This window comes from Ceratotherium simum, chromosome 20, assembly GCF_057802395.1.
Source record: "Ceratotherium simum simum isolate JZ-2026a chromosome 20, ASM5780239v1, whole genome shotgun sequence".
Taxonomy (NCBI): Eukaryota; Metazoa; Chordata; class Mammalia; order Perissodactyla; family Rhinocerotidae; genus Ceratotherium; species Ceratotherium simum.
The window spans coordinates 10,136,320-10,162,396 of record NC_141919.1 but is presented as its reverse complement, the minus strand read 5'-3'; the positions used below and the strand labels follow the sequence as shown (position 1 = coordinate 10,162,396).

The window sequence follows — 26,077 nt, the reverse complement described above, 5'->3', positions numbered from 1 at the left end:
TGCTGCTATGGCTGTACTTTCTATACTTAATTCCTTGACCTAGATGGAATTTATTTTGGTTTAAGAAGAAAAGACGATCTCCTCTTTAATTAATAATAATAACTGTATGTGTTATTACATAGAGTGGCTTCAAGGTAGAACTGAACTGAACTGTCAGGGGGCGGTTAAGACCCAGTCTGAATGGAATGAACTCGTAAACCTTTAATAATATTAAAGTTATTAAAAAAAATAAAATAGAAGTACAAACTAAAGCAGAGACAACATAGATCAGGTTAGAGCAGGTAAGAGTGAAACAGGAGAAGAAGGTTACAGCTCAGGCTGATGAAGCAGCATCAAGAGCCCCTCCTCTTGTCCTGGGAATTCTAAATCACTGGTCTGAAGCAATGGAAGTAAGGACAACAGAGGAGGATCTTGTCCCACGGTCGCCTACCTCTTCCAGGTCTCTAAACTCCAATCTTAAACTATCCTTTGACAAGTGAACTTGATTTTGGGCCAGGAAGCCTAAATTCAAGTCTCACCTCTGGTTTACCTTGAAATTCTCCAGGCTGCTCTGGCTTCTCCATAACACGAGTGCCTACCTCCTGGTAGCGTGAGGATGCAACTGGTTTCCCCGACAGAGCTGTATGAGTTCCAAAACATCACCACCACCCACCCCAAGAGGGTTTCAAAAACATCCCCAGACCTTAAAATAGCCTGGATGGCAGCATAAAAACCCACAATCATTCTTTAGTATTATCTCTTGCTTCAACGCAAGGGTACTCTGATAAGACCTTTCATTTTGAACAAATTAACAAGTAGTAGTGTTTTCTACTTCTGCTTCTATTCCTGACCACAGAGTTTACAAGCAGGTTAAACTGGATATTTGACCCTGCTTAAGCAGGTATTAAGAAAGTTCCATAAGCTTTTCAGACTGCCTTCTACCTCTTCTGAAGGCTAGACAACTCCAATAAAAAAAACTGTAGGCTCACTGTATTTCCTGCTTACAAATCATCATCCTGCCCAAAATGAAGACATATTTGGTACCTGCTAATAGCCATAATGTTTATAAATAAACTTTCCCCGTGCCTGTATTTTGACACCATAGAAGGCAACCACATTAAGTGAGCGTTCAAGAGCCGTCCCCAAACCAGATTAGCATGGAACCTTCATGCCAGAAACTTAACCAGCTGGGTAAAGGCCCCAGCATCAAGCCTTACTTCATGGATAGCCACCACCCACTGAGGGAGCAGGAAGTAGGAGTCCAAATTATCTGTCCAGAACCATCTTTTTATTCTCCTTGTCAATGCCAGCTCCCCTCACTGATTTGCTTATGACAACAGAGTTGGCGCTCATAATCCAAAACTTGGGTTTGCATCTCAGCAAACTAGTACGAGGGGTCCTTAGTTAAGTCACTTCAACTGCCGGGGCCCAGGTCTCTTACCACCAATCAACTTTGGTGTTTGATCACATTCAAGTAAGCTAATACATAAACTACAGCTACACTATTACAAAGTGCCATACTCTCATCCCAATCCTTCAAGGCCTACCTCAAATCCACTTAGAAGCTGCCTCTCCCCGTAACACCAATAAACAAACTCTTCCGCAGACCCTTCAAGATCCTCTCAGAAGCATTTCCCGTCATTTGGTAAACTAAGCCTATACATTTAAAATCACATCTTACATAAAGCTTCTGCACAGTTTCCTAACAGCTTCCAACATAAATGTCTTCTCAACACAACAAGCAGGAAGTGCGAGAACCAGACTCCCGCTAACCCTTGCATACAGCTCCTCGCCGACTAAACTGACCTCCCCTGCTAAAAGTGACCACAGGGCACACAGTCAACACATTTCTCCAAGGAACGCTTCCCTGAACTAAAACGGAAACTCGGCACACCCTCAACTCGAGGACCAAGATGCAACCCAATAAACTGTTACTAAACAGGGTTAGAATAAGGCTCTGTTTACAGTAAGAAATCATATCTCAGTAGGTATAAGACTCATGTACACATATATTTTAACCAAGTTAAATATGGTCTAATACCTCAAAGGCCAGCAATGAACCAAACCCTGGTGTATCTTGCAGGGCTCTTGAGCTGAAGACATGTTCTTCTGGGCATCAGAACTTAAGTTTCAGGATTTCATGATTCTTAAAAGCTCGGCTCCCCACCTTTTCACACTTCTTACACCTTGTCTAATTACTAGACTGAACAGCCCACTCCCCAGTGTCGGCCCACTTCTCCACTACATACACTGTAATATGTAATGAGTGCTGTTTGAAGCTCAAAACAGGGCGAGGATGGCTTAAGAGTAATTGCCCATGGTCTCAAAGCAATCCAATGGCACTTTGCCCAAAATCGGCTTAGGGAGGGGAATCTCCACCACCATTAAATTGCAAATTGATGGATCATAAAAAATGCTGCTTATGCTGAGGGCTGGCAAACTCATCTTTTGGTTTCCTTGAACCACGCCGGAAGCCAAGAGAAAAACACAGTGGAGTGCTGGTAAGAAGTATCTGGCAACAGATAAACGGGCAAGAACATGAAAACAAAGCACACAAAAGGAAATAAATAGATAATCGCTAAATCCCTTCTGACTTGGTTTCTGAGTCTATGAAATGACAGCCTTAAATACAGAAAAAATGTTCAACCTCACCAGCAACCAAATAAAACGCAAATTTTGCTGTAAGTAAGGTGGATCATTCTGCACCAGTTAAGTTAGTTTATAAAAAAAAAAATTAATAAAATCTAACGACCAGTCTTCTGGGAAACTGGAACAACCATATGTTACTGATGGCAGAGTAAATTGGTACAGTCGTCTTGGAAAGCAACCGGGCAACGTGTTTCAAGAGCATGAAATTATTCAAACCCTTTGGTAAGGCTTCCCACAGCTAAGAATTTATCCTAAGGAAATAGTTCAAATGAAAAGCATGCCATGCATGAAGCTGTTCACTGCAGCACTAGTTTCAAAGCAAAAAAGAAACAGCCAGGTAAAGACAGAAAAGCAGTTCAACCCATCACAACCATCCGCAGTGTTTGAAAAACTTAACATTTGCCCTCCTGATAAATCAGTTGTCTGATACTAGCAGAACGGTTAAATACACTCCATCTACCCAAAGGCATGGCAAGTCAACATTAAAGTCGTATTTATGATAACGATGCTTACATGGCCAACACATTCACTAGATGCGGCAGAAGGGGAAGAACAAAGATGTGGTGTTAGTGTGGCTCTGCTTTTTTATAACACATGCATGTGGCCAAGCACTGTAATTTGATACCCAAAATAAAAACAGTGATTATGCTGGGTGGCAAGGTTATCGGTAACTTTTTTTTTCCCCTTCAGAGGCCTTGTGAATACAGCCTGTGATTTACTGTTTAAATGTATGATTAAACTGGGAAGGGAGAAAAGAGTGGCCAGGCCCACCACGCCTGTGATAGATCGACAGCGGCACTGAGTCACAACAATGCTGACAGACCCTAAAACCCTTTGGGTGCCCGGCCCTCTTACAAGCCTCATATCACACGTGGAGAAAGCAATGCCTAAAGGAAGTGATTTGCTAGGATCCTAAAGCAATTTTAGAAGCCACATTCTTTACCTAGTCCTTTCTCCAGGAAGAAGTGGGAAATTGGAACATACTCAAGACCAGAAACAAAGCTGATCAAGTCAGCCTTGTTTGCAAAGCAATCCAGCCCAAACAGGACTGCAGCAGCACAAAGCCAAGGCCATGGCATCCCTCAGCCAACAACAGCACCACAAGTGGCCCCAGTCTGTCATTGACAGAGTCATTGCAGAGAATTAATGCATCAGCCCTACCACCAGATAATCTGGCTCACTAGTAGAGCAAAATCCACAAAAACACATCCACAAAATACATCTCTATTTCCTGAAGATGACATCTGATATACTTAAAGAAAATGCAAGAAGTCTGAATAAAAATTGTGTACCCAAAATGATATATGCAAAACCCTGCAAATAATCTTCCAACGTTACCCTCTCCTTTAATACCAGGGGGAAGGTTCCTTGGCCTAGAGACCTCCTTCAGAACATCGGTCATTCACCAGACTATCTCCCATCACAGCACTTTGCTTCACCAGTATACTCATGAAAAGGAAATTTTATCTTGTTGTGATGCATCAGAGTAACTTTCTGTTTGAAATAAATTTACATTGATAAACAACTTACCACATTTTGGGGAAACCCAAATGAAAAGGACTTGGGGTCTCTACATTGAGGTTATAATGGTTAATAAGGTTATCAGTGGTTTTCAAACTTAGAGGGTGTCGGGATCACCTGGAAGTCTTGTTAAAACACAGAGGACTGGGCCCCCCTCCCAGAGTTTCTGATTCATGAGGTCTAGGGCCCAAGCATTTGCATTTCTCACAAGTTCCCAGGTGATCTGCGGCTGTGGTCCAGGGCCCATACTTTGAGAACCACTGCCGTTGATTCAGCGGCAGCAGCTCTGCTTAGCACACGCCAGGTCCTCTTAGATCTAGTTCTGACCTTCAATCAGCGCAGGTCCCCTCTGAGAATGGGCTGAAGGTTACAGTAACTTGCCCAGAGTCAGAAACAAGCAGGCGAGAAGTCAGGCCTGCCTCTCTCCAGAGTCATATGCCACAACGCAATGGCCGCGTGCTCCACTCATTTTCACAAAACAAGACCAAAGCAAGAGCACAAACCGGGGGTGTAGGAACACATCGCCTACTGTGGAAAACCTCGACAATGTTCATTCAAATGATTCCACCCATGGCAATATAATCTCACCCCTTCTTAAACCCTATGATTAAAACAAAACAGAGTGTACCAGATGACAGAACCCTTTAGTGGCTCAATTAATCAGAACGTAAGTCACCAATTACTGGCAGATCATAACTTTGGTGTTCCATCTCCCCCTCATCTGGCAGCTCCTACAGCATTCTAAATCTGAGCCCTTTCCAACCGCGCACAGACTCTATCCTTTCACTGCTCATCTTTCACAGTCGCGGCTTCTCTGAAAACACGGAGGGGTTCAAAGAAAGGAGGAACAAACCTGCTGAAGGCTGCCGGGGCGGAGAGAGCAACACTAACTGCTCCCATTCTCTGGCTCCTCGTGAAGCAGATTGCAGGGGCCTGGATCTCCGGAGAAAGCTCTCGTGTCTTTGAGGCAGCTCTCAGCAGAGCAACTCAAGTGCCCTTAATTGTTTATGTTCTTAATGCAGAGCCTCTTGAATGCATTCATTTTTAATAGCAGGCTTGAGTGTGGGGCCCATCAAAGAATGACAAAGCAACTCTATTCACTGGTTCTCCGGTCCTGCAATGATGGTCTTTTGATTTATTTGCAAATGATGAGCTTGGCAGGCCCTACTTGAGGACTGCCCTCATTTTTCTTTTTTAAGAATTCGGTTGCATTTTCCAAGACGAAGTTGAGTCTGCAACGCTGTGTATTTGTGTAAAATTTTCCCCCTTCAGTTCCTTCTAATTAATGACTTAAATGTTTTGACCCAACTGTTGCCAAGCAGAGCATTTGGGCTTTAATTTGTCATTTTGGTAAAGATGCATCCTTGACAAAAGCATCACAGCTATTTCAGTGCCTAAACAGCACATTTCCATTATTCAGAAACCCTTGTTGTGGAGTTTAGAAAGTGCTGTTCACATGAAAATGTACTGACTTGTCCCATGATAGAAAAACACAGCTTTTGGTGGCCTTAAAGGGAAGTGCACTGTGTTAAGCCACAGAAGGTTTTCCAGCCAAACTCTATAGGGTGAATCCTAGCACACCACCATAAATCATCACCCATTGTTCTGGGACTGGAAAGAGCAAGCCTACACCTTTTGCCCCCTTCAGAGGTCTTAGTCAACAGGCAGCTCAGGAGAGCTTAGGTAATATCATACAATAGCGAGATTCGTGGGAGGAAAAGCCAACTATGTCATCATGGCATGAAGACTAAAATTACAATTATAAAAATAAAGTATGCCTCTGTAAAGACTGCATAGGAATATGCAAAAGTCAAGTGACTTCTGGAAACCAGGTTTATGAGAACGTTCTTTTTCCAAAATTTGTAATATCATTCTCCTTGCAATAAAATTTAAAACATTTCTTTTTAATTATGGCTACCTGTTAGGCCTGTGTAACATGTCTTTGGTTGGTACTGACTTCCAGCAGTCTCTGATCACTATCTCTGCGCCTTCCATCACGACAAGGCAAACATCCAGGGCACATGACTACAAAGCACTATCCATCATCAGCTTTCCCACTTCCCAGGGGCCCCTCCCCACATCTTGTTCGGAGATCACTGGATAAGCAGTTTGGTGTGAATGTTTCCCTAACAGGTTGGAATCTTTAGCCAATCCAGATAATGGGAGAGGAATTTCCTGCCTGAGGAGAGCACAGAAGAGTGGTTCCCTAACTTTAAAAGTATGCCACAACGGAATGACCCACACACAGTAGTGACAGCTGCCACTCTTCTTCTAGAGTGACTTCTTAGAGAAAGCAGCCATTCTGCCAGAAGAACTATGCCATCAATGCTACATGGCACGGCAGGAGAATGGCTGCAAGTTACCTATACAGTCTCTCTCCTGGGCCTTACTTACTCCTCCAGGCTGAGCTGCTGGAGAGTGGTCCTTTGGGAAGGAAGACAAGGTTCCTGGCCTTCCCAGTTGGAACCTGGGATTCTCTTTTCAATCAACATCATGTAGCCAAGAAACTTGCAAAGCTCCAGAATGCAATTTACCCTCAGAGTGGCCAGAAGATGGATTTTTCAAAAGGGAGGGAGCTCTACTGCAAATTGGTATGGCAGTCTGCCTCTGCCTTAGGAACAGCAGTGGGCATCAAGGGTTGGGAGCCACTGAAACAGAAAAAGAACTTGTGCACAGTGAAGTCAACAATCAAGAAAAAACTATTTTGGGGCTGGCCTGGTGGCGCAAGCGGTTAAGTGCACGCTCTCCACTGCAGCGGCCCAGGGTTCGCAGGTTCGGACCCCGGGCGCGCACTGATACACTGCTTGTCAAGCCATGCCGTGGCGGCGTCCCATATAAAGTGGAGGAAGATGGGCATATATGTTAGCCCAGGGCCAGTCTTCCTCAGCAAAAAGAGGAGGATTGGCAGATGTTAGCTCAGGGCCAATCTTCCTCACAAAAAAAAAAAAGAAGAAGAAGAAGAAGAAAAGAAAAGAAAAAAAACTATTTCCTCAAAAGCATTTTAAATCATGATTAAAATGAAATCTGGGATGCTGGCAAAAATTTTCAAAGCATAACCTTTTGGAAAAGCTTTTAAGTATTTAGAAGATAGTAAGTACAAGGATCTTAGATGACAGACTTCACTGGTGTATTAAATATTCAGACAATATTAACTCAGCTATGCAGGTGGAGGCAAACAAGAACATCATTTTAAATGCAAATTATTTTTAAAAAAACACAAAACCTGATCACTGCATCACAATACAATTCACAGAGAAATCTAAGCAAGAGACAATAGCCATTTCTCCAAGACAACAATCATCAAACTATTTTCAGGAAAATAAAAGAGTGTTGTATGAGAGAGCATCTATCCACGGTTACATGAATTGACCAACAACATACATAACTAAAAGTATGTCAAAGAAAAGCCCCAAGTGCCCTTATGCCCAGTCATGTCAACTGGTAATTTTAAAATGATGCAGTGTTACAATGTGACTGTGTTGTCTAAGATATACCGGGGGAAGCATTAAATAAGATGAGGAGCACAACCGAGGGTCATGGAAGTGAGAACAATTTATAAACCAGGGGCCACCAGAAGTTACCACTCCTATAATTCACCAGTCATTTTACAAGTGGACAAATCAATTTATGTGCTCACGTGTGTTTTTAGAAAGTATCCTAGATATTCTTCCATTAATTATGTGGGTTCAGGACATGTCAATTCTTGTTTCCCAGAGCACCAGAAACCAGATTTACCCCACGTATTGTTACACTGGTCTGCACTCGCATGGTTCCCACAGGGCTGGGCTGGTTCAATAATGCTGAGCTCCTTCTGGAAGAAGAGAATAGACTTCCTGCCATTTGGACTGTGAAACACAGTAATCCACCAGGGAATAAAGGTCAATGTTGCACTTTTGGTCATTACTGAATCATTTGAGATGATCTGTGGTGAGGATGAGAGGAAAATCGAAGGCTGCGAGAACATGGCAAATGGCTTGACCTCGGACCAATTTTCATCTCCATCTGTCTAATAGACATGTGGATAAAAAGCCCTCCCTCCTCCTGGGCCACTCGGCTGTTTTCAAATCCGCAGCACAAGCCAGGAACCAGTTAAACAATACATTAATAAGGGGAAAGAATCTCCTAAGCTCCAGACTGACGCTTGCTCAGGTTTAAAGTCATCAGCTAAAGTTGGGAATGCAGTTTTCCCGTCTGTAGGCAGTATTGCAAAGTCGAAATTTTAACAAACATGTAGAATCATCCGCAGTGCAGGGGCATGTGCCAAAATTTCCTTATTTGTACATGCAAATATATGCATACTGACACCTCCTCCCCCACCAAAAGACATCCACACGATTTCTATTACATCTGCTAACACACACACAAAGAGCAACAGCAGTTCCAAAAGCTGTATGCTGCTGCGAAATAAGTCTTTTTTTTTCCAAGTGTCCAATTAATGCTGCTTAATCATTATTAAGGCATTTCAATCCTTAAATACAAAATATTCCTGGGAACCCAGAGCCTAATTATCATTTAAGCCATAGAATAAACGTTAATATCCCGACCTTATCCTAAAGCTCTTTACTGGTTTGGCACAGCTACTTCTGTAAGGTAATGTTGTGCCATATATGAGTTTAGGCCTCCACAGTATATCAATGTCAAACAACATCGTGTCAAGCTCAGATTCAATTCAGGTAAGTGCCACTGCCAAATTTTCTTGTTCCCAGACGGGCTTTAAGATTATTTTATTGCTTAAAATTTAATTTGTTCCAACTCGTGTCTCCATGACAACGTTGGCTAACCCTGCAAATCATTTGGGTAATTGGATATCTTATCTTTCTATTGCTCTCAAATCGAATGATTCTGCTAGAATTGTAACAGCCAATCAAATTTACAGTCCTCCTGAGTAATAGACTTGGAAAAGCAGCCACATTCATCTCCTCTTCACAGCCATATTAACCAGTATGCGACTAACAGCAGAATCTGGTCTTCAAACTATACTCCAAATTACAAATAGTGTCGACACCAATATCCTCACAGTGCAAAGTCTACTCAAAAGCCCCTTCTCTTCTGTATTGTTTTAATTTGAGAGCAACAATTGGTGCTCATTCCAGATAGATCATGAGCAATTTCAGTACTTTGCGGGAAACCGACAAGTAATTCCACAAACTAATCAGAAAAATAAAATAAAAATCGCAGTTTTTGGGCATTTGACTTTGTGATAAAATAACGACCAAAACAATGGCTGCACAAGATTATCATAGTGCGCTGACCCTGATTTCTCTGGGGCTCTTTAGGTGGGTAAGCCATATTTGATGCATTAGTCAAGAAATATGAATGAACATAGATTTAACAACCAGTTCAAAAATCTCTGTACCCTCAGAGAAATCCATGTAGTCAAAATGTGACACCTCCTTCTACTTCATTTAATTCACGAATATCACAGCATCCAGGGTAGTCCATTATGAAATACAGATTTCTTATAAGATTCAAAAGTCAGCAGTTCCCCTCTTGAGTTAGTGGTATGATTTTGGCCTCTGGTCAGCTAAAAAGTACAGAAGTTGGATACATTTCAATGGTCCAATTCCAATCTTCTCAGTAGCTGTGCAAGGAGATTGGCTCTGTGGGAGCTCATGGCCCAGGCACTGTAAAAGCGCCAGCTGGCTTACAAATGGAAAAGGCTCCAGAACCCAGGCCAACTGGCGGGCTGAGGGGGTTGTCAAGAACCTGGTGCTTCCCTACAGATACTCAGGAATTCGGGACCACTTCTCAAGCTAAACACAGAGTCAGCAACGTGGAGCTTCTCAGCACACCGATGTCAACAGGCTGCCAAGCTCTGAAGCAAGTGTAAGAGCAGGTACTGGCACAATTTTAACACAGTTTGTCTGAGCTATGCTCTCCTTTACCCCAAATACTTACAAAGACACCCAGGAAGTTTCTACTGCACCATGCTTGGCAAAAAGAATCAACAGCCTAAACTTCCAGTATGGACAATCCCAATGGCCCTTTTCTCCCTTGTGTGATTCTTTTTCTTTTTCTGCTTCCTCAAATATTAGCACATATGCAGCAGCTGTGAATGTGACAGTCCACAAAAATCTCAAGCCCATAGAGCACTTGGAGAATATAACACAATTATCTACTCAAACTTCTGCATTGCACTTCACAAGTTTTCATAGCAAAAAAAAAACAAAACTGTATGTATGTGTATACCTCATCAAGGCTGGTGATTCTTTCTTTCTCTAACCAAACAACAACTTGACCTTGTAATTCTGCACCCCCACCTTTTTTTCCAGGATGACAAATTCTCTCCTCAAATTAAGAGTTGGATTTTCCACATTACATTAAAAAGGAAAAAAAAAAAAAAAAATGGAAAATGCACTTCCAATCCTTTATTTTGCCAAAACTCACTTCAATAAAATGAACCACATCCTCTTTGTTGTTCATCCATCCCCTTAAATAAAAAAACAATACAACTTGATTCTCACTGGTAGTTGTATTAACTACTTAAGGCCACTGCCTTCCAAGGGCACATTTTGCTGTTTGTCCTAAATAAAGCATTTTAATTCCTCCAGATTCCTTAGACAACAGAGGCTGCCAATGGGGGATTTAAAACAAGACCAAAAAATAAGGTTTCCTTTTGAGTCTAAAGATAAATGCTTCTGATCATAGAAGAAAACAAATAAAAAGCTTTGTAATTGAGGAGAAATCATGAAAAGTGAATAATTCAGATATAGGGAAAAACGAAGCTGGGCTTGGAAAACAAGATGGGGGGGACTGGCCTAGAATTCCAATAGCAGCATACAGTTTTAAAGGGATCAATAACAGATTTAGATAACAGATTTCGAGAACAGCTATCCCTCAGAATGCCCAAGTGCCAGGCACCAATGTAACTGTTCCTCTATATGGAAACTGACTTAATCCAGGTAACTACCCTACGGGGTAGGTGCTACTGTAGTCCCCTAACCTACTGACCTGTTTTCTCTTTTGTAAGAAGAAACAATTAATATCCACACAAAGGGAGGCTGCAAGGATTTACAGAGAGCTCCCACAGCACAATTCCTAGGGCACGTGGGAACTCAATGGATGGGGTCTTTGACTATTCACTCCAATGTCCCGAATGAGTTTACTCTGCAATAATAAACCCAAGAAACTGACTTTTGAAAGCCAAAGAGCTGAAAAAGACAACTGTCGGGAACTGAGCAGACACCTGTCGCTGCAGGCTGCACGGGGACCCAACACCCTTCCTAGATCCAGGCGGCCCACCCTTTATTCTCTCCAGACCAGACCAAGATGCAGATTCATGTTAAGACTCCCTTTCCCAAACCAAAAGCGACCTTTTTATTTTCACTCACTAATCCATAGAAGCCTTTCAAATGGCACAAATAAAGGCGGCTGCATTTTGTTCTCTAAATCAATTTTCTCCCCAGCCATCAACTAGATGTTCCCGCACAGAGAAAGAACAGCCCTTCCCCTCTAATTCAAAAATCCATACTGTCATTGCCCTTGCAAACTGCTAAACAAGCAGTATCGGCAAGTCACTTGTGTTCTGTAATATATTTACTGCAAATCCCAATGGCTCGCCTCCTAATGCAGTTTTCTATTGTGTCTCTGCGTGTCAATACACTGGCTGGTCACCTTACTTGTAAGAGGCTCTGACCGGCTGTTTGCTCAAGGCATCAAGAGAGTGCTGAGGAGGGACAAAGGCTGTGCTCCTGGAGGCCCCAGCCCTGGAGAGCCTCGTCCACACACTGGGGTCCTCAAAGAGGTTTTGTTTTCTGGCACTTCACACCCCTGTACCACCACCGCCTCTGAGGCCAACTTAAATTCTCCATCAGGACAGCCTCCAGACACATGAAGTTCAAAATCAGAGTCCTTTTGCACAACTATTTCCTGGGTTTCTACCTACCAACACTAAAGCTATGTCCCCCAGCAAATATGCTGATGGCATCTTAAAGGGGCATTATAAAGGGCCAAAAGGTAGGCAGGAGGCTTGGGAAGGGGAGTGTGGCTTTTCTGCTTAAGTACAGATCTCGGCTTTCAGGTGACAGATGAAAAAGAAAGCACGCTAACACCATATAATGCTGGATCACCTAACACAACCATGCCAAAACCACAAAGGGCAAGACTAGAAGGAAAACGTTATGCTATAAGCACCTGCTAAGACAGAATTCTTAAAATGTACTTGGAGAAAACTCCTCCTTCACATGTCAGTCTAAAACGGGGTTGGTAGCTAAAGAAAGGCCTGGCTCTCTAACAAGCCCTTCCAAGTTTTCCAGAATTATTTCTTATTTATCTATTGGAGAGAGGGGCATGAAAGTTCTATATAAGATAGGTGACAGGCAGATATTACAAAATGTTAATTCATAGACTCCTTGTATCATATAGGTGGGTATAAAATAGGTGTTCACTGTATTATTTCTTTCTCCTTTTCTGTATATTTGAAATTCTTCATAATAAAATGTTTGGAGGGTGCAGGGACTATGTAAAGACTATAAGTAAATAATCAATAGGTATACATCTAAGTCAAGTTTAATGCCTTGGGAGAAGCTTGTAACGCAATTTATCCACAACTCTGTTAGTGGCTATGGTGGTCCTCAGGAGATAAGCGGTGGTTCCGGGGGCAGAGATGTGTGCACAAGTCACACAGGCCTCAGCAACACGCTACTTCTGTTTTCTCTCTCTGTTTTTTTTAGTACAAACCCAAATATATATATATATATATATATATATATATATACATATATGTACTACCCATTAGGAAGCCTCAGAGGATATTCTGACCATAAATCACTTTTCCAAAAGCGAAACAACTGAGCAAAAGTGATTAGATGAGATTATTAGAATTGAGGTCCTGTAAAACATCTAGTGAAATCAAACGATTTTCTTCTTAATTTTAGCATAAGGACTCATCCTGGTGCTCTCGACTTAAGTTTTTAATCTGGGTTCCATGGACTTGCTGAAGAATCCTAACATGTCCACCAACAGCCAAAATTGTTGGGCAGAGCTATCTTGTGTATAAAAATGCATACGACTTCTTGCCAAATAGCTTTCACCTGATTTTCAGATGAGTTCAGGATCCCAAATGGTTACAGCCACCACTCTACATAAGCAGCAGATTAAACATGCTAGTTAACAAGAGCCCACTCATTGGGAAGGGCAGATGTGAGTCTCAAACTCACTCTAGAGGCAAAATGCAACCTAGCTGGAGTAACAACAGAGGACCGTGAAAAAACACTATTACAGAAACAGAGCAGAAGTAACTGGTGTGACAGCTCTGGGTGCAGCAGTCATGGAAGGCCTTGAAGTAAACAGGCAGTGTTGTTATTTGAACTGGACCTTGAAGAATACTGAGAAAGGCCACGTGAAGTTTGACAAAAAGGCCTGGACTTTTTATAAAGAAAAGAGAAAAACACAAAAACATATTTTAAGCACGAAGAGGAGATCCATTTGGCTGGAATAAAGGACCTGGAGGGAAGAGGAAGGACGTGGCCAAGTAAGACTGGAGGGGACAGTAACCAGGGGCCAAGGCTGAAGGCTGTGAGTGACAGCCAAGAAGCAGTGAGGGAGTGGGAAGTCAAAATTAGAGAGAACAGATTTACCGAGGAGACCAAAAGACACAAGGCCCCAAAAGTGTTTTACATGCACTATCTTGAAGAAGCAAATGCTTTCCAGGGCTCGAGTTCCAAGTGTTTGAAATGCAGGGTGGTGGTCTCTAAAGTAGAGTGGGCATCCCCTGCGGGACACACAAGGCAAGCCAATGGGGTACACTGAGAATATGAGAACTTTTATTCTAATTCCTCCTTTTAAAACTTCCATTGATTATAAATGTAATCAATATATTAGTACCATATAACTTACAGATTTATAAGTAAACAAGTTATGTTTTCAAACTTTTTACTGACAGGTTGCACAAAATACTGTAGACTAACAATCTAGTTAGATCAGCAACGGCACTAACATGAAACCCAGCCTAGTATTGCGTGTAGCTCAGCAGTTTACCAAGTTGCGTGATCTGGACAGGCAAGTTCAAATGCACCTACATTCTCAAAAACAACTGATTCCACTTCATCAAGTGAAAAACGAATATCTAATGAATATCTCCCAGTACACCGGGAAGAGCTGTATATACAACTCTCCCCCTTCCGGCACGCACGGTCATGTACATCCAACACACTTAACAGCAGTTTTTCTCTAGTTGGCAGATAAAAAAATTAATTCAATCGACAGAATTCTGTTTGTTTTTTCCTCCCAGTTTTTTCCTTATACCCAAAACGACCCTTACCCTACCCTTTTGCAGCTAACATATTTTGCAGTCAAAGAATGACTAAGTAGCAAATAACACTACAAGAAAAACTTAAAAAATCTGTTTGTTATACCTAGTTTGAGAACGCGTGGGGGAAAGGCGGAAACAATGTGCTCACGGTTAGGATTTCAAGATGCTCCAAAGCAGGCAAATAGAATTACTAAGTTTATTAATAATTATTAAAAATTTAAATGTAAAATAAAATATGGATTTGTGCAAAATCACAGGCTACTTGATAAAACTTTGTGTCAACATTTCTTGGAGTTTCATAAAAACCATTACGGCGACTGGGTGGTCTCCAAACTGAGCAATTCCGTCATCAACCTAGTTTTACAAACAATTTCAGAAACCATTTTTTCTTTAAAAGTGAATGGCAATACATGCAAATCTTAATTTACGTTAGAATTTTAACATAAATTTTTTCCATTTTTCAGATCAAACCATGCCTCAGAAAATAATTAGAAAAATCTCTCCCACACCTGTGTGCTCACACCTACCTACTTACCTACCTACACACACACACACACACACACACACACAAGCTCTACTTGAAACACCAGACCGTACTCTTGGAACAACTCTAGGGCACATTTCCTATTACAGAACTCACCAATAGTCCATTAGTGAGGACTATTTTAAAGGCATAAATGCCTAATCTTGTCAAATAAGCCAAACAATAAAAACAGTTGTTTAAAATTTAATTAAAAACCATCATACCAAGCATTCCACATTAAAGATACTAGTTCTGAGAATTTCAAATTTAAAAAATCTGAAGCAACAGTAAGCAATGGGGGGGAGGAGGCAACTGAGTCAATCACAGCCTTAAAGAGAGCCTAGTCAATTTCTTAGCTTCCTCCAATTTAATCCACTTCTGAAGACCACAAAAGTTTCAATAATATAAGAGCAAAGACTCAGATCTATCGAAACTTAAAATGGTCCAATGAGCCAGTAACTGAATTCATGTCTTCAGTTTAACACAAGATGCTTTATTTAAATATCTGCTAAAAGAATAGATTTTCTTTCTGTGTTTCCTAATAAACACTATTTGGAGGAACATCTTTGGCCCTCTAGCCAAAGACTCTGCTCAACTGACAAACCCGAGGTGCTGGGTTCCAAACACCAGCAGGGGTAGTGCGGGTAGTGCGTGGAGGAGTGACTCCCCTATCGTAAGATGAACCAGACTTGACAACCTGCCCAGTCTAACCCCTCATTTTACAGAGAGGAAAACTGAGGCACAGGTAACTTGTTAATGACTTGCCTAGTCACTAATCAAAGTCCCTAATTAAGGGACCTCAATGAACTATCTTCCACCAAGGCAGATCCTACAGATCACAGCAGCTCCCAATGGGACATTCGACCTCTTCTCTGCTCTCTGATCCCACACGTGCCTCCCTCACCTCACCCTACTCCCCACCCTGTCAAATCGTGACTTTATAAAAAATTTTGGTATTTTGTTCCTCTTGGAGTTTTTTGGAATTTTGAATTTTAAAAATATTGTTTACCTTGAGGACTACGTTTTTTGACATCCCCCTTAAATTCTATGCCCGAGGCAAGTGCCTCACCAGCCTCACCCTAGTCCAGGTCCTGGACAACAACCAGCAACTAGCCCAACTGTTGAAGCAGTTGGATAAGTGCCAGTTAAGCAGTAAGGACTCCACCCTGCTTGCCGATAAAAACAAAGGCTAATCTTGCATCTCGGAATCTGGGCTCTAAATACACAAGGAGCTTTATCTCTTTTAACTTAGGCTTGTAAAGGACAGGCCTGGCTAATGAAAATGAAGTCAGGGACCACTCCAACCCTGATGACAGCTCCTCTCTTTGTATTACAAGGTTATTAACACCTGGTGGAGCTTAACTCTAAGTGCCCATACTCCTGCTGGTCATTTCCTATCCTGAGACGCTGACTTAGAAAAAGAATCTCAAAGTCAGCAACTGTGGACAGAAAACATACATGGTTAAAAAAAAGGAAGCAAGGTAAAAACCTGGAGACAAAAAGAGTCCCATCTGAGGAATTAACCCAAAAGTGAATCCCTAACAGTTCCACCTAAACACTTTTAAAACACTACTAAGGGGCCAGTCCCGGTGGCCTAGTGGTCAAGTTTGGTGCGCTCTGCTTCGGTGGCACGGGTTTGGTTCCCAGGTGCGGACCTACACCACTTGTCTGTCGGTGGCCATGCTACGGCAACAGCTCACATACAAAAAGAGGAAGACTGGCAGCAGATGTAGGCTCAGGGTAAATCTTCCTCAGGAAAAAAAAACATTACTAAGGAACAATTTATTTTTTTAAGAGAAACTCTAAAGCACACATCAAAATTGTGAATGCGGTTTTACTCCACAATTTACATGGTCTGAGACACTGTTTGTTCAAACAGTGCATGGAACTCAGAAAATGTTAAACTCTCATCTGGTTTTTTCTTTCTCCTCTCCTTCTCCATCCCACAACCAGGACTGCAGAATACATCTTTCCTGCCAGAGCTAGTCCTTTCATTTATTTTTAAATTCTTCACAGCCCTGGAGAGCCCCAGGTGCTCCCTCTGCCTGCTCCTCAGAAGAATAGAGGCACAGAGGGACAAAGTGACAGATCAACCCACTGCATCACTGGCTCTCAACCAGGAGTCTTGACAACATGCTTTAAATTTTCTTTTTTTCTTAGATGTATTTTAACCTACAGGAGTATTGCTTGGTTGGTTACAACTTTCTACCTACCCATGGCTGTGGTCCCCACAGACCAGTCAGTTCTGCTGATTTTCGTAACTTTTAGAACATGCACCTAGCCCTGACATGTCTTGTAAATCACAAAGTTGGTCAGCATAGACGAAGGAAAAGAACAGGAGAGACATGGAGCTAGGCAGACTGGGGTCACTACACAGAGGCCCAAGGGTGATTCCACCGCTGGCGTCACCCTCCAATGGCAGCAGGTTGGGTACAGGGAAGAAACTAACTAGATGCTCAGCTTTGATAAGTCCCAGACTCTGAACACATACCCACAGCTGTAAGCAGAGGAAAACAACTCCCCAGTCTCCTTCACAGGATGAGGCAAATCACGTTTGAAAACTAAGTGCTGTACAAATTCAAGCCACTAATGACAACTTATGGCATGGCTTCATCAACATGCTGAAAAGACACACAAGTGAGATAAATAAGCCCTATGTATGTATTTACAGTGCATCTTGTTCCCAAAAATATCAAATGAGGTCATACTCTGCCACATGATCAAAAAAAAAATTTAAAGATCACACTGCCAAACACAGTAGGCACAGACCTCAAAACAAGACTCACATTAACTTGCTATTTTTTATTGCACCCTAACACTTCGGTGGTATCAGAACTGCCTCAATTTTTCATAAGAAGTCTTCGCCTCTGTTGTATAAAGACATCTAGAATTTAAGATCTACCCACAGAGAGATGGACAGGCAAAGATCTATAGGAGGCTCAAAGGGGAAAAAAAAGTGTCTTAATGCTACAATAAAAGATGCCAGCATCCATGACACCCCTGCTCCCCAGACTTTTCGGTAACCAGCTCCAACTGTGAGCAGAGAAAGTCAGGGGAAGGCTTATCAGGAAGTGTTGACACAACATAAACACGGACTGCGGGCACCACACCAAGTAAGGAAACCACAATTATACCATTCTCGATTTGGACGCACTTCCACTTTAACAGTTCCCGACGGAAGAGGCAGTGGTGAGATTTGACAAGAAAGCTCTCAAACTCCCTCCTCTGACAAAGCCGCTGAAAGGTGGAAGGGAGAGCAGTCGTCACACTGGAGAGGAATCTTAACAACATTAAAGCTCCCTCCGCAGAAAAGTTTCCCCATCACTGCATTTTTTTCAGTAACAAAGATGTTGTCAGAAATGACAATTTTTTGTGTCCCCTGATGATGCCTTGCTAGCATTTGGTTATAAGCCATAAAGCAGGACTAATTTCAGCCTGTCAGGAGTCTCGATAATGCCCAGTTTCCCCCTAGAGAGAATTTCTGTCAAATCTAATGAGAGCTCCAAAGGCCCTCTCTACAATATAATGAGCACTTAGGCTGCGCTGGTGATCAGGCGGCCAAAAGCATCAATTTGAGCCTGGCTACACCCTGGGGGCCATACGTCACCAGTTTTAATAAGAATTATGATTACTAGCTGCACCAAAAGCCTCCTCAGAACTTATTATTAATGTGTGACATTCAGAAGGATGTTTTCAAATGTAAGGCCACTTTAAACTGAATTATAGCACTGTTTTCCATACCACTTTAGTTAAGGGTCTGTCAGCATTTACAATATAAACTAAATTTCAGGGGGCTTAATACCCTCCTATGAAAAATATGGCATCTCTCAGCTTTTCACATTTTTTAAATTACTGAGCCAATTACATACAGCATATTATTAATAAATACTGGCTCACGGACGGACAGTATGGATCCACAAATGCCCGATGAAACACAGAAACTCATTAGAAAACTATTTTCACACCATGGGATTCCTGACCATTTTCACCCCTGCTTCCTAGACGATAAAGAAGAGGTCACTCCACCATGTAACCCACAGGAACCCAGAAGAATTACACACCTCCTTAGGTCCCCCAATAAATCCAGCATCAGCATCCAACATCACACAGACGTGGCATTCCCTTGTAAAATGGTCGGTGAAGTTATTAAATCCTTTTTGAGTTTATGAGTTTAAGAAAAGGCTCAGTCTCCTCTTACTCTTCCAGAATATTTGTTAGCAGGGAAAAAAAAAAAATGTGCCTTTAGGATTAGCTTAAAAAAAAAGTGGCAGGTTAGAACTCCTTGACCAAGTTTATTTGCATAATTCATTCAAATAACCATAGATCTTCTGACCAATCACTATCAACAAGTTACCAATTGCCTCAATCAGGCACTAGCCATTTAAACACACAAAAACAAAGGCACAAACTCAACATAAACTAGGCTACCAGCTTTGCAAATCAGAATAAAATCAGCATTTTAAAAGGCCCAATTATATTATTAATGAAAGGCCCCGAACTCACTATCTCTTTCCAAACACAAATCTGAGAACAGATCTAATGTACACAACGATAACTTAACATTATGAAATCTATGATGAATTAAAAATCAAAGACTGCAGAGTTACAAAAGCAGAATTCAACTCTGAAACACACTTGCTTAATGAAAGTCTTTGAATATAAGGAAGATCTGAAGGCTGAACTAATCAATTTCTCCACTGTGCCCCAGCCAGTCAGCCATGCTCTTTAATTTAATGAAACAAGGGTCTGAAATGAAATAGCACATATACATCAAGTAAGAATTGTATTGTTGCACTTTGAAATGTGTCCAACTGTGCAACTTCATCTGATGATAATTTTTTAAGAGGCAATCGATTTCTAAAAGACTTATTGTACCAGCGTCTTGATGAAAAAGTGAATGTCAGCATATCTCCAGAATACTTACACCCTGCCATTAATGCTTTCTTTGGCAGACAATGACTACTCAATCGAGGGTCCTCTGGGCTGAGCAATCATTTAGCTTTTCTTCTCTTATGAGGTCCTTAGTGCCTTGTTCCAGCTCAATACTCTTTTTATACACCATTATAGTAGCCATAAGTGTGAATTTTATGGGAACCTGCAAACTCATAGTCATAGCTAGAGGTTTCCAGTCACTAATCTTTTCATGCTTTTAAAACCACTAGGACTGAAGCAACTCCTGACATATGCCGGGGCCATAAAAGAACGCTTTTTTCACTTCCAAACCTGCATCAACTGAGAAATCTTTTAAGACTATGTTTGCTAATAGGCCACTAATCCTGAATGTCACTTTATGCAGCCCCAAAGCATAAAGAAAACTCCATAGTTAGTCATATACCTCGTTTAACCTGATTTAAAGACAATCCCAAATACCCCTCTTTCCCCCATAGGTCCACATTTCTTTCCAAACCAGAACAAAAACATTAGCTATTCTGAACTTCAGCAACTCTACAGGATACGCAGATCTTTCAAGAGGAGAATAAATCTATCCAGGTGGAAAAGTAAACTCAGAGTCTCAATTCCTATCTGCCTGTAAACAGGCTAGTTTACATTTCCAAAGCACCTCTCAGTCATTTAAACATTCTGTAATTGTCAAGAAGCAACCCTTGTTGCAGGATACTACCACCAATTCATAGGAAGAGAAACCAAGGCCAGAAAATGGCGTACAAACCCCCCACTACTGAAGACAAAGCCAGTATTATAAAATCTTAATGACTGATTTCTCGTTTCAGCTTGAGATTTAACTAAAGCTTACCTGTTTATGCATTTCTATGTTTAATCCATATGACATTTCATAATACTGTAAAGAGAAAAGAATCAGGCATTTCATTAACTCATGTTTTGTAACGCTAAGAACGTACATTTGCTAATATTACATGAAAAGGGAAAAAGTCTAATCTTTGATACCTACCATCACATAGTGCCTCTGCATTTCTGTCTTTTCACTTGCCAGTTTCTCACATTCCAATTTAAGGCTACGAAAACAAAACAGGCAACTTAATGTAAACATTATGTCACTTGTTTTAACATCTGCCTCACATATTTGCACTTCAAGTAAAAACACGGACCAATTTGGAAAAGCCATAAACTGTCTAGGTAAACACCCAAAAGCTTTGTCCTTGCATTTAAGAGGGAAAAGGAATAAGGTGAACAGTGCAAGGTATCCATTCAGCTCCTCTTCTTTTTCTTCTTGGTGCATACCTGGGCGGATGCCAAGAATGAGAAATCTGTCAAAACCTCTGATGTTCCCAGAAGACTGACTCCTCCTCAGGGTCATCTGCTCACTCCTACTTCTCTGCATAGAAGTTTGCTTCTCTGGACTCCACTAAAACCTGGCCTTTGCACAATCTTCAGGCTCAGACATAGGCTAGTCTACCTTTGCCAACTCAGTCTCTGGGTTTGAAAATTGTTCCTGTGAAGTTACTTCTACAATTGTTAGTCCTTTTTAAAACCTTTTAAATTGTCGGTTTTTAAATCCCTGCCAAAATATGGCAAGTAGCTACTGCAATTAAGTGGGTTGAAGTCCTCCCTGCTTGTAAATGGTGTGGGCAGGTACGCCTCAAGCTCTAGAGAGTATTATCTTCAAGTAGACAAAAGGTTAATAATCAGAAAGCCTCCGCCAAAATAAGAAAATTCACACTCAAATATCTGTGCTTTTTCTTAAGCATGACAAAAATAAAAACTGTCATTACACAGTTATTTCTTAGCTCTAATAAGCTAAGATTTCAAAGGAGCAAAGGAAGAAACTAACGTTTCGCAAAGTCCACTAGACAGACAGGGTACTTTACTCATAGTTTTCATTTATAAATCTTTTTAAGTAGGTGTTATTAGATGAAGAAACTAAAGCTGAGATGAATGTAAATGTGACTCCAATCCCTTGTCCTACCCAAACCAGTCCAGAATGACACCAAAGCAGGTAGCTTTCCCCTACACACTATCACTCCCCTCATCACCACCAATGAAGGGGACAGCGAAAAGCATCTAGCCCTCCATAAAGGACTTTGCCTCAGACAACCCAATTCTCTAGTATGGCAAACAGCGATTTCAACACTGGCTTTGCCTCCCTGAACCCGCACTCCAGTGCTGGGGCATCGCTGGAACGAAGGTTTCAGCTCAGCCTGTTGCAAAATAAATAAATGAAGTGCAAATATTGACGATTCTCATGCAACTCCTAAATAGACGAAAATAGACTCCCTGGAACAGCAGCAAACGCGCAAAAGGGAAACAATGGGAGGAGGTGGAGACAAGAGAAGAGGCGGCCCGGGAAGAGCCAGGAAAGGGGGTAGCGTGAATGACACGTCTTAACTGCGACTCCACACGCCACCGCCTGGACGCAAGCACTAAGTACAGCCGCCGCCGCCACCAGGCTGGGCGCAGAGCGCCACGGGGCTGCCCGTGCGACCACTCGCCCCGCGCGGCCGGACACGCACCTGTGATACTGCGCCTGAAGGAACTGGAATTCCTCTTTAATCCGGTCCAGGGACTCCGGGATAGTAAACTTGAAGGGCTGGCCTGCAGCCTGGTGCGGCGTCTGGGGGCGACCAGCGAGGGGGACGAGGGACGGGATGCGGGCGGATGGATAAAGCAGTAAGCCAGCGGGCAGTGGAGTGGGTGGGACATAAACAAAAAATAAAGTTAGAAGTGGAGGAAAACGCAGTCGGGAACTCGAGTTTGCGCTTCACTTTGGGGAGCGGGAAAGTGGACCCTCCCCCGACCCCCGGCTCCTAAAGGTGGCTCGGAGCCTCTTCTAGCATCCACAGCGGGTCGCGGTGAGTGCGCCCGGGTCACCTGGCTGGAGGGAAAGGGGCTCCCGGGCGGCCGCGGAGAACGAGGCGAGACTGTCTTCGTCGTCGCCGCCCCTTCCCCCCACGGGGACGATAATGACCCCGGGGACTAGAAAAGAAAAACAACTCCCTTACGTTCCCCGTTCCCAGAGTCACCGGGGCCACCTCCAGGCGCGTCGGAACGGGGGCCGCATTGACATGCAAATAAGCGAGACGAGAAACAAAGGGGGGGCGCCCTACTCGCCTCAGGGAAGGGGGAGGATGTGGCTGCGGGAGAGAAACCCCAGCCTCCCCGGACGCACCCTCCCGCCCTGTCTAGACGTCAAGTGGGAAGAAGCCCAGAGAAAAGGATGGAAATTGAGGGCTTCAGCCCACTCCCCACCCCAGGAGGGAAGGGCCCGGGACCTCCGCAGCCTTGCACTCCTGGGGGACAGGGTCTGCCAGAATGTAGCAGCCACCCGTTTACACACGTCAAAAAACCAGCGCCCCCCCCATCACTACCCTGCCCCCCATGAGCCCCTCGGCCGCGCCTCACCGGGTGCCGGCTCTGCGGGAACATCGCTCTGGCGGCGGCCGCAGCTCTGTTCCCGGGCAACTCAATTCTCCGCTCAATTTCCAACTTTAATCCCGCCGAGGAAAATTAAGCCGGGAAGCCAGGCAGAAACGGGGAGCGCGGGGGACGCGCTGGCCACGCACGCAGGCGCGCTCGGCGGGGCGCACCGGCCACTCGGCGCCCGGCTGCTCCTGCTCCCGCCGGTGCGGGCTCCCGCGCTCAGGGCCACATCGCGGGGCGCCCCGGGCACCAGACTCGGCGCGGCGACGCCGGCGCCCAGGAAGACGGCGCGGGGGCTGCGCTCCAAGCCGCGGCCTCGGCCGCCCGGGCGGGGAGGTGGGGGTGACTCCGGCCGCGCTCCCCTCCGAGATCCGCGTGCGCGTCGCCGTCCCGAGCAAACAGATCCAAGCGGGCCGCCTTCCTTCGCTTTTCTCCCGATCCGCCTCCTCCGAGTTTTCCCCGCGGCGCCGGCCGCGGGCGAGGTGCAGGTGGCGCGACGCCCACGGCTAACCCACAAAAACAAACCTGACGCCGTTCGAGGCCGACCCCTGAGGGGCCGGGCAGCGCCTTGGGCCGAGCGCTCGCGGGGCCCCGGGAGGCGGCGAGAGCGTGGTCCGGGCCGCGATGGAGGCTCCGCGCCCGGCGCTCCGCAGCCTCAGCGGGAGCCGAGGAGCGCGGGATGACGCCGAGGCGAGGAAAGTGCGGAGGGCGCGCCGGGAGGCGGCTCGGCACGCCCCGCGCCACCGGTACTCGGTGTTCTCGGCGCTTGCACAAACCTTCCTGGCCCGACGGGGCTAATCGGCGGAGGGCAGTCCCGTAGCCGCACGCCGCTCCTCCAGCCCGGGGCGCATCCGGGCGCCGCGCCCCGCGCGCACTCGCCCCGCACGACCGCCCCGGCCGCCTTGGACCCTTCCTCCGAGCCCCTTCCTCGGTCCTCTTTCTTTCCTCCCCTTCGTCTGCCTCTCCGCGAAGGGCGCTCCAGCCCGCTGCAAAGTTCTCTCACGACCCGGGGGACGACATCCACGAGATGGTGGGGAGAGGAGCAAGAGTGCACTCCGCCGCTCGGCCTCCCTCCCCGGCGGGCAAACTCCGCGGGCGAGTCCGGAATAGTCGCGGCGGCGGCGGCCGGCGGGGTTTAAGTCGCCGCGGGCCGACAGAGGTCCGGGCTGGTGGCGCGGGTCCCGCCCGGCCGTGAGAGGGTGGGGTGGCGCAATCGGCTGCCTCGGGGACGCGGGGCACAGGGTATCCGCTGCTGCTGCTGCTCCTGCAGCCGCCGCTCCCGCCGCCGCCACCCGCGCCTCTCGCGCCGGTTACATTAACACGCGGTTTCACACTCCAGAGCTAACCAGCGCGGGCCCCGCCCAGCCCGACGCGGGCGGGGGGCGCGAGTGCGGAGCCGGCGGGGGCCGTGGGCCGAGGCGCGCGGGGGGGGGGGGGCACGGGGAGGCCCGCGTCAGCCAATCGCGTGCGCTGCGCCCAACGTGGGGTGTTGACGTGACGCCTCCCCGGAGCCTATGGCAGCGCAGCACCGGACGGGCCGTTTCCCCCCCTCCTCTCCCACCCCACTCGCTTCCATCTCCGCTGTCTCCCCCGTCTCGCCTCCCACCCCACCCCCACCACTCCTCCGCCAGCCGCGTCCTCCCGGGCTCGGTGAGGCACTGTTCCTGGAGGAGCCGCGGGACGCCGAAACCAGCCAATGGGAAGCGGCGTGCCGCGGAGATTGGCACCGTGGATGGGAAGGTCGGTGGGAAGGAGAGCGGCGGGCCCGGGCTGTCAATCAAAGTAACGTGGGGCTGGCGAGGGAGCGCGCGGATGCGCGCGGGCGGGAGGGACCGACCGGCGAGCGTGCAGTCGCGGAAGGTGGGGGCTCGAGTTTGCAAAATCCTGCCACTTGTTCACTTTTCCCTTTCATGAAAATTCTCAGATCTCAGTGAAACTAACTCATAGACTAACAGAGTAGTTTCTTAAAGGGGGGAGGGGGCTTTTTTGGTAGTTCGAGCCGAATGCTTCTTTCGGTGCTGACCCCTTGTTTGATGCTACCCCTGAAAGTGAGGTCCCATTCAAAAATTTCTCTGAGGTTTGTTTTCCCTTGAGCTGCCTTTTCGCGGATGCACAAGAAGGAGTGGACTGTGCTCTTGGTGGAAAATGCATAAGTGGGCAACGTATTGGCTGGTGTACGTACGCCAGCCGCGTAAGACTAGGCTTTTAATGCCTACACCCCCTCTGCACCCAAGGTGGTAGGATTTGGGTTTTATTGAAGGATTTCAACCCACTTTGCAATAAGTTCGGCCTGCCTTCGTTTGGCGGGAAGGATACCCAAGGTGCTGCCAGGGTCAGGCACGCGTGCCCCAGTCGCAGATGCGATGCTTTGCCCGCGGCGCGAAATTTCAGGTCCTTGTCTTAAAAGTCTGGATTTCGCTGTGTAGGGGGGTAGAGGGCTGCTGAGAGCCTTAGGGGCCTCTGAGCAGCATGACCGCGAGTCTGTTTCCAATTCCTGGAAACAAAGGGAGACAATGGGATAAACCAGCATTGAGACCTGAAAAACCTGTCCTGCCCACCCCACCCCCATAGTTTGGGTGGTACCTCAGGCAGAGCTGCGTAAGGAGCTAGATGGGAAGCGTTGGGTAAATGACATGGCTAACATTCTTATGGGTCGGACCTTGACTTAAAAGACATTTTGAGATCTTAAATAAACGGGGCATACTGTGTAAGTCTTCAGTTTCTGTTTCTCTAAATACACCACACAGCAGAAAGCCTTCAATATTGCCGCTTTTATACTTTTGTTTAAACAACAGTTCAGTTGAGCTGTTTCCACATGA

The 26,077-nt window shown here is 45.1% G+C and overlaps 1 protein-coding gene across 7 annotated transcripts in view; it reads right to left on the bottom strand.

Annotated features, from left to right (window-relative positions):
- Positions 1 to 24,633, bottom strand: part of TLE1 (TLE family member 1, transcriptional corepressor) — an 85,693-nt gene extending 61,060 nt beyond the window's left edge. For 3 of the 7 annotated variants that reach the window (XM_087444431.1, XM_087444432.1, XM_087444434.1), the window contains exons 1-4: positions 23,241 to 24,633; positions 22,352 to 22,452; positions 20,833 to 20,896; positions 20,677 to 20,721 (exon numbers count right to left, since the gene is read on the bottom strand). In XM_087444431.1, the coding sequence (XP_087300557.1) occupies positions 20,677 to 20,721; positions 20,833 to 20,896; positions 22,352 to 22,452; positions 23,241 to 23,264 (234 nt within the window). In that variant the 5' untranslated portion in view covers positions 23,265 to 24,633. The remainder of the gene's footprint in view (positions 1 to 20,676; positions 20,722 to 20,832; positions 20,897 to 22,351; positions 22,453 to 23,240) is intronic. The other 4 variants (XM_014794694.2, XM_087444433.1, XM_087444435.1 and 1 more) reach the window with 2 other exon arrangements.
- Positions 24,634 to 26,077: the final 1,444 nt, after the last annotated feature.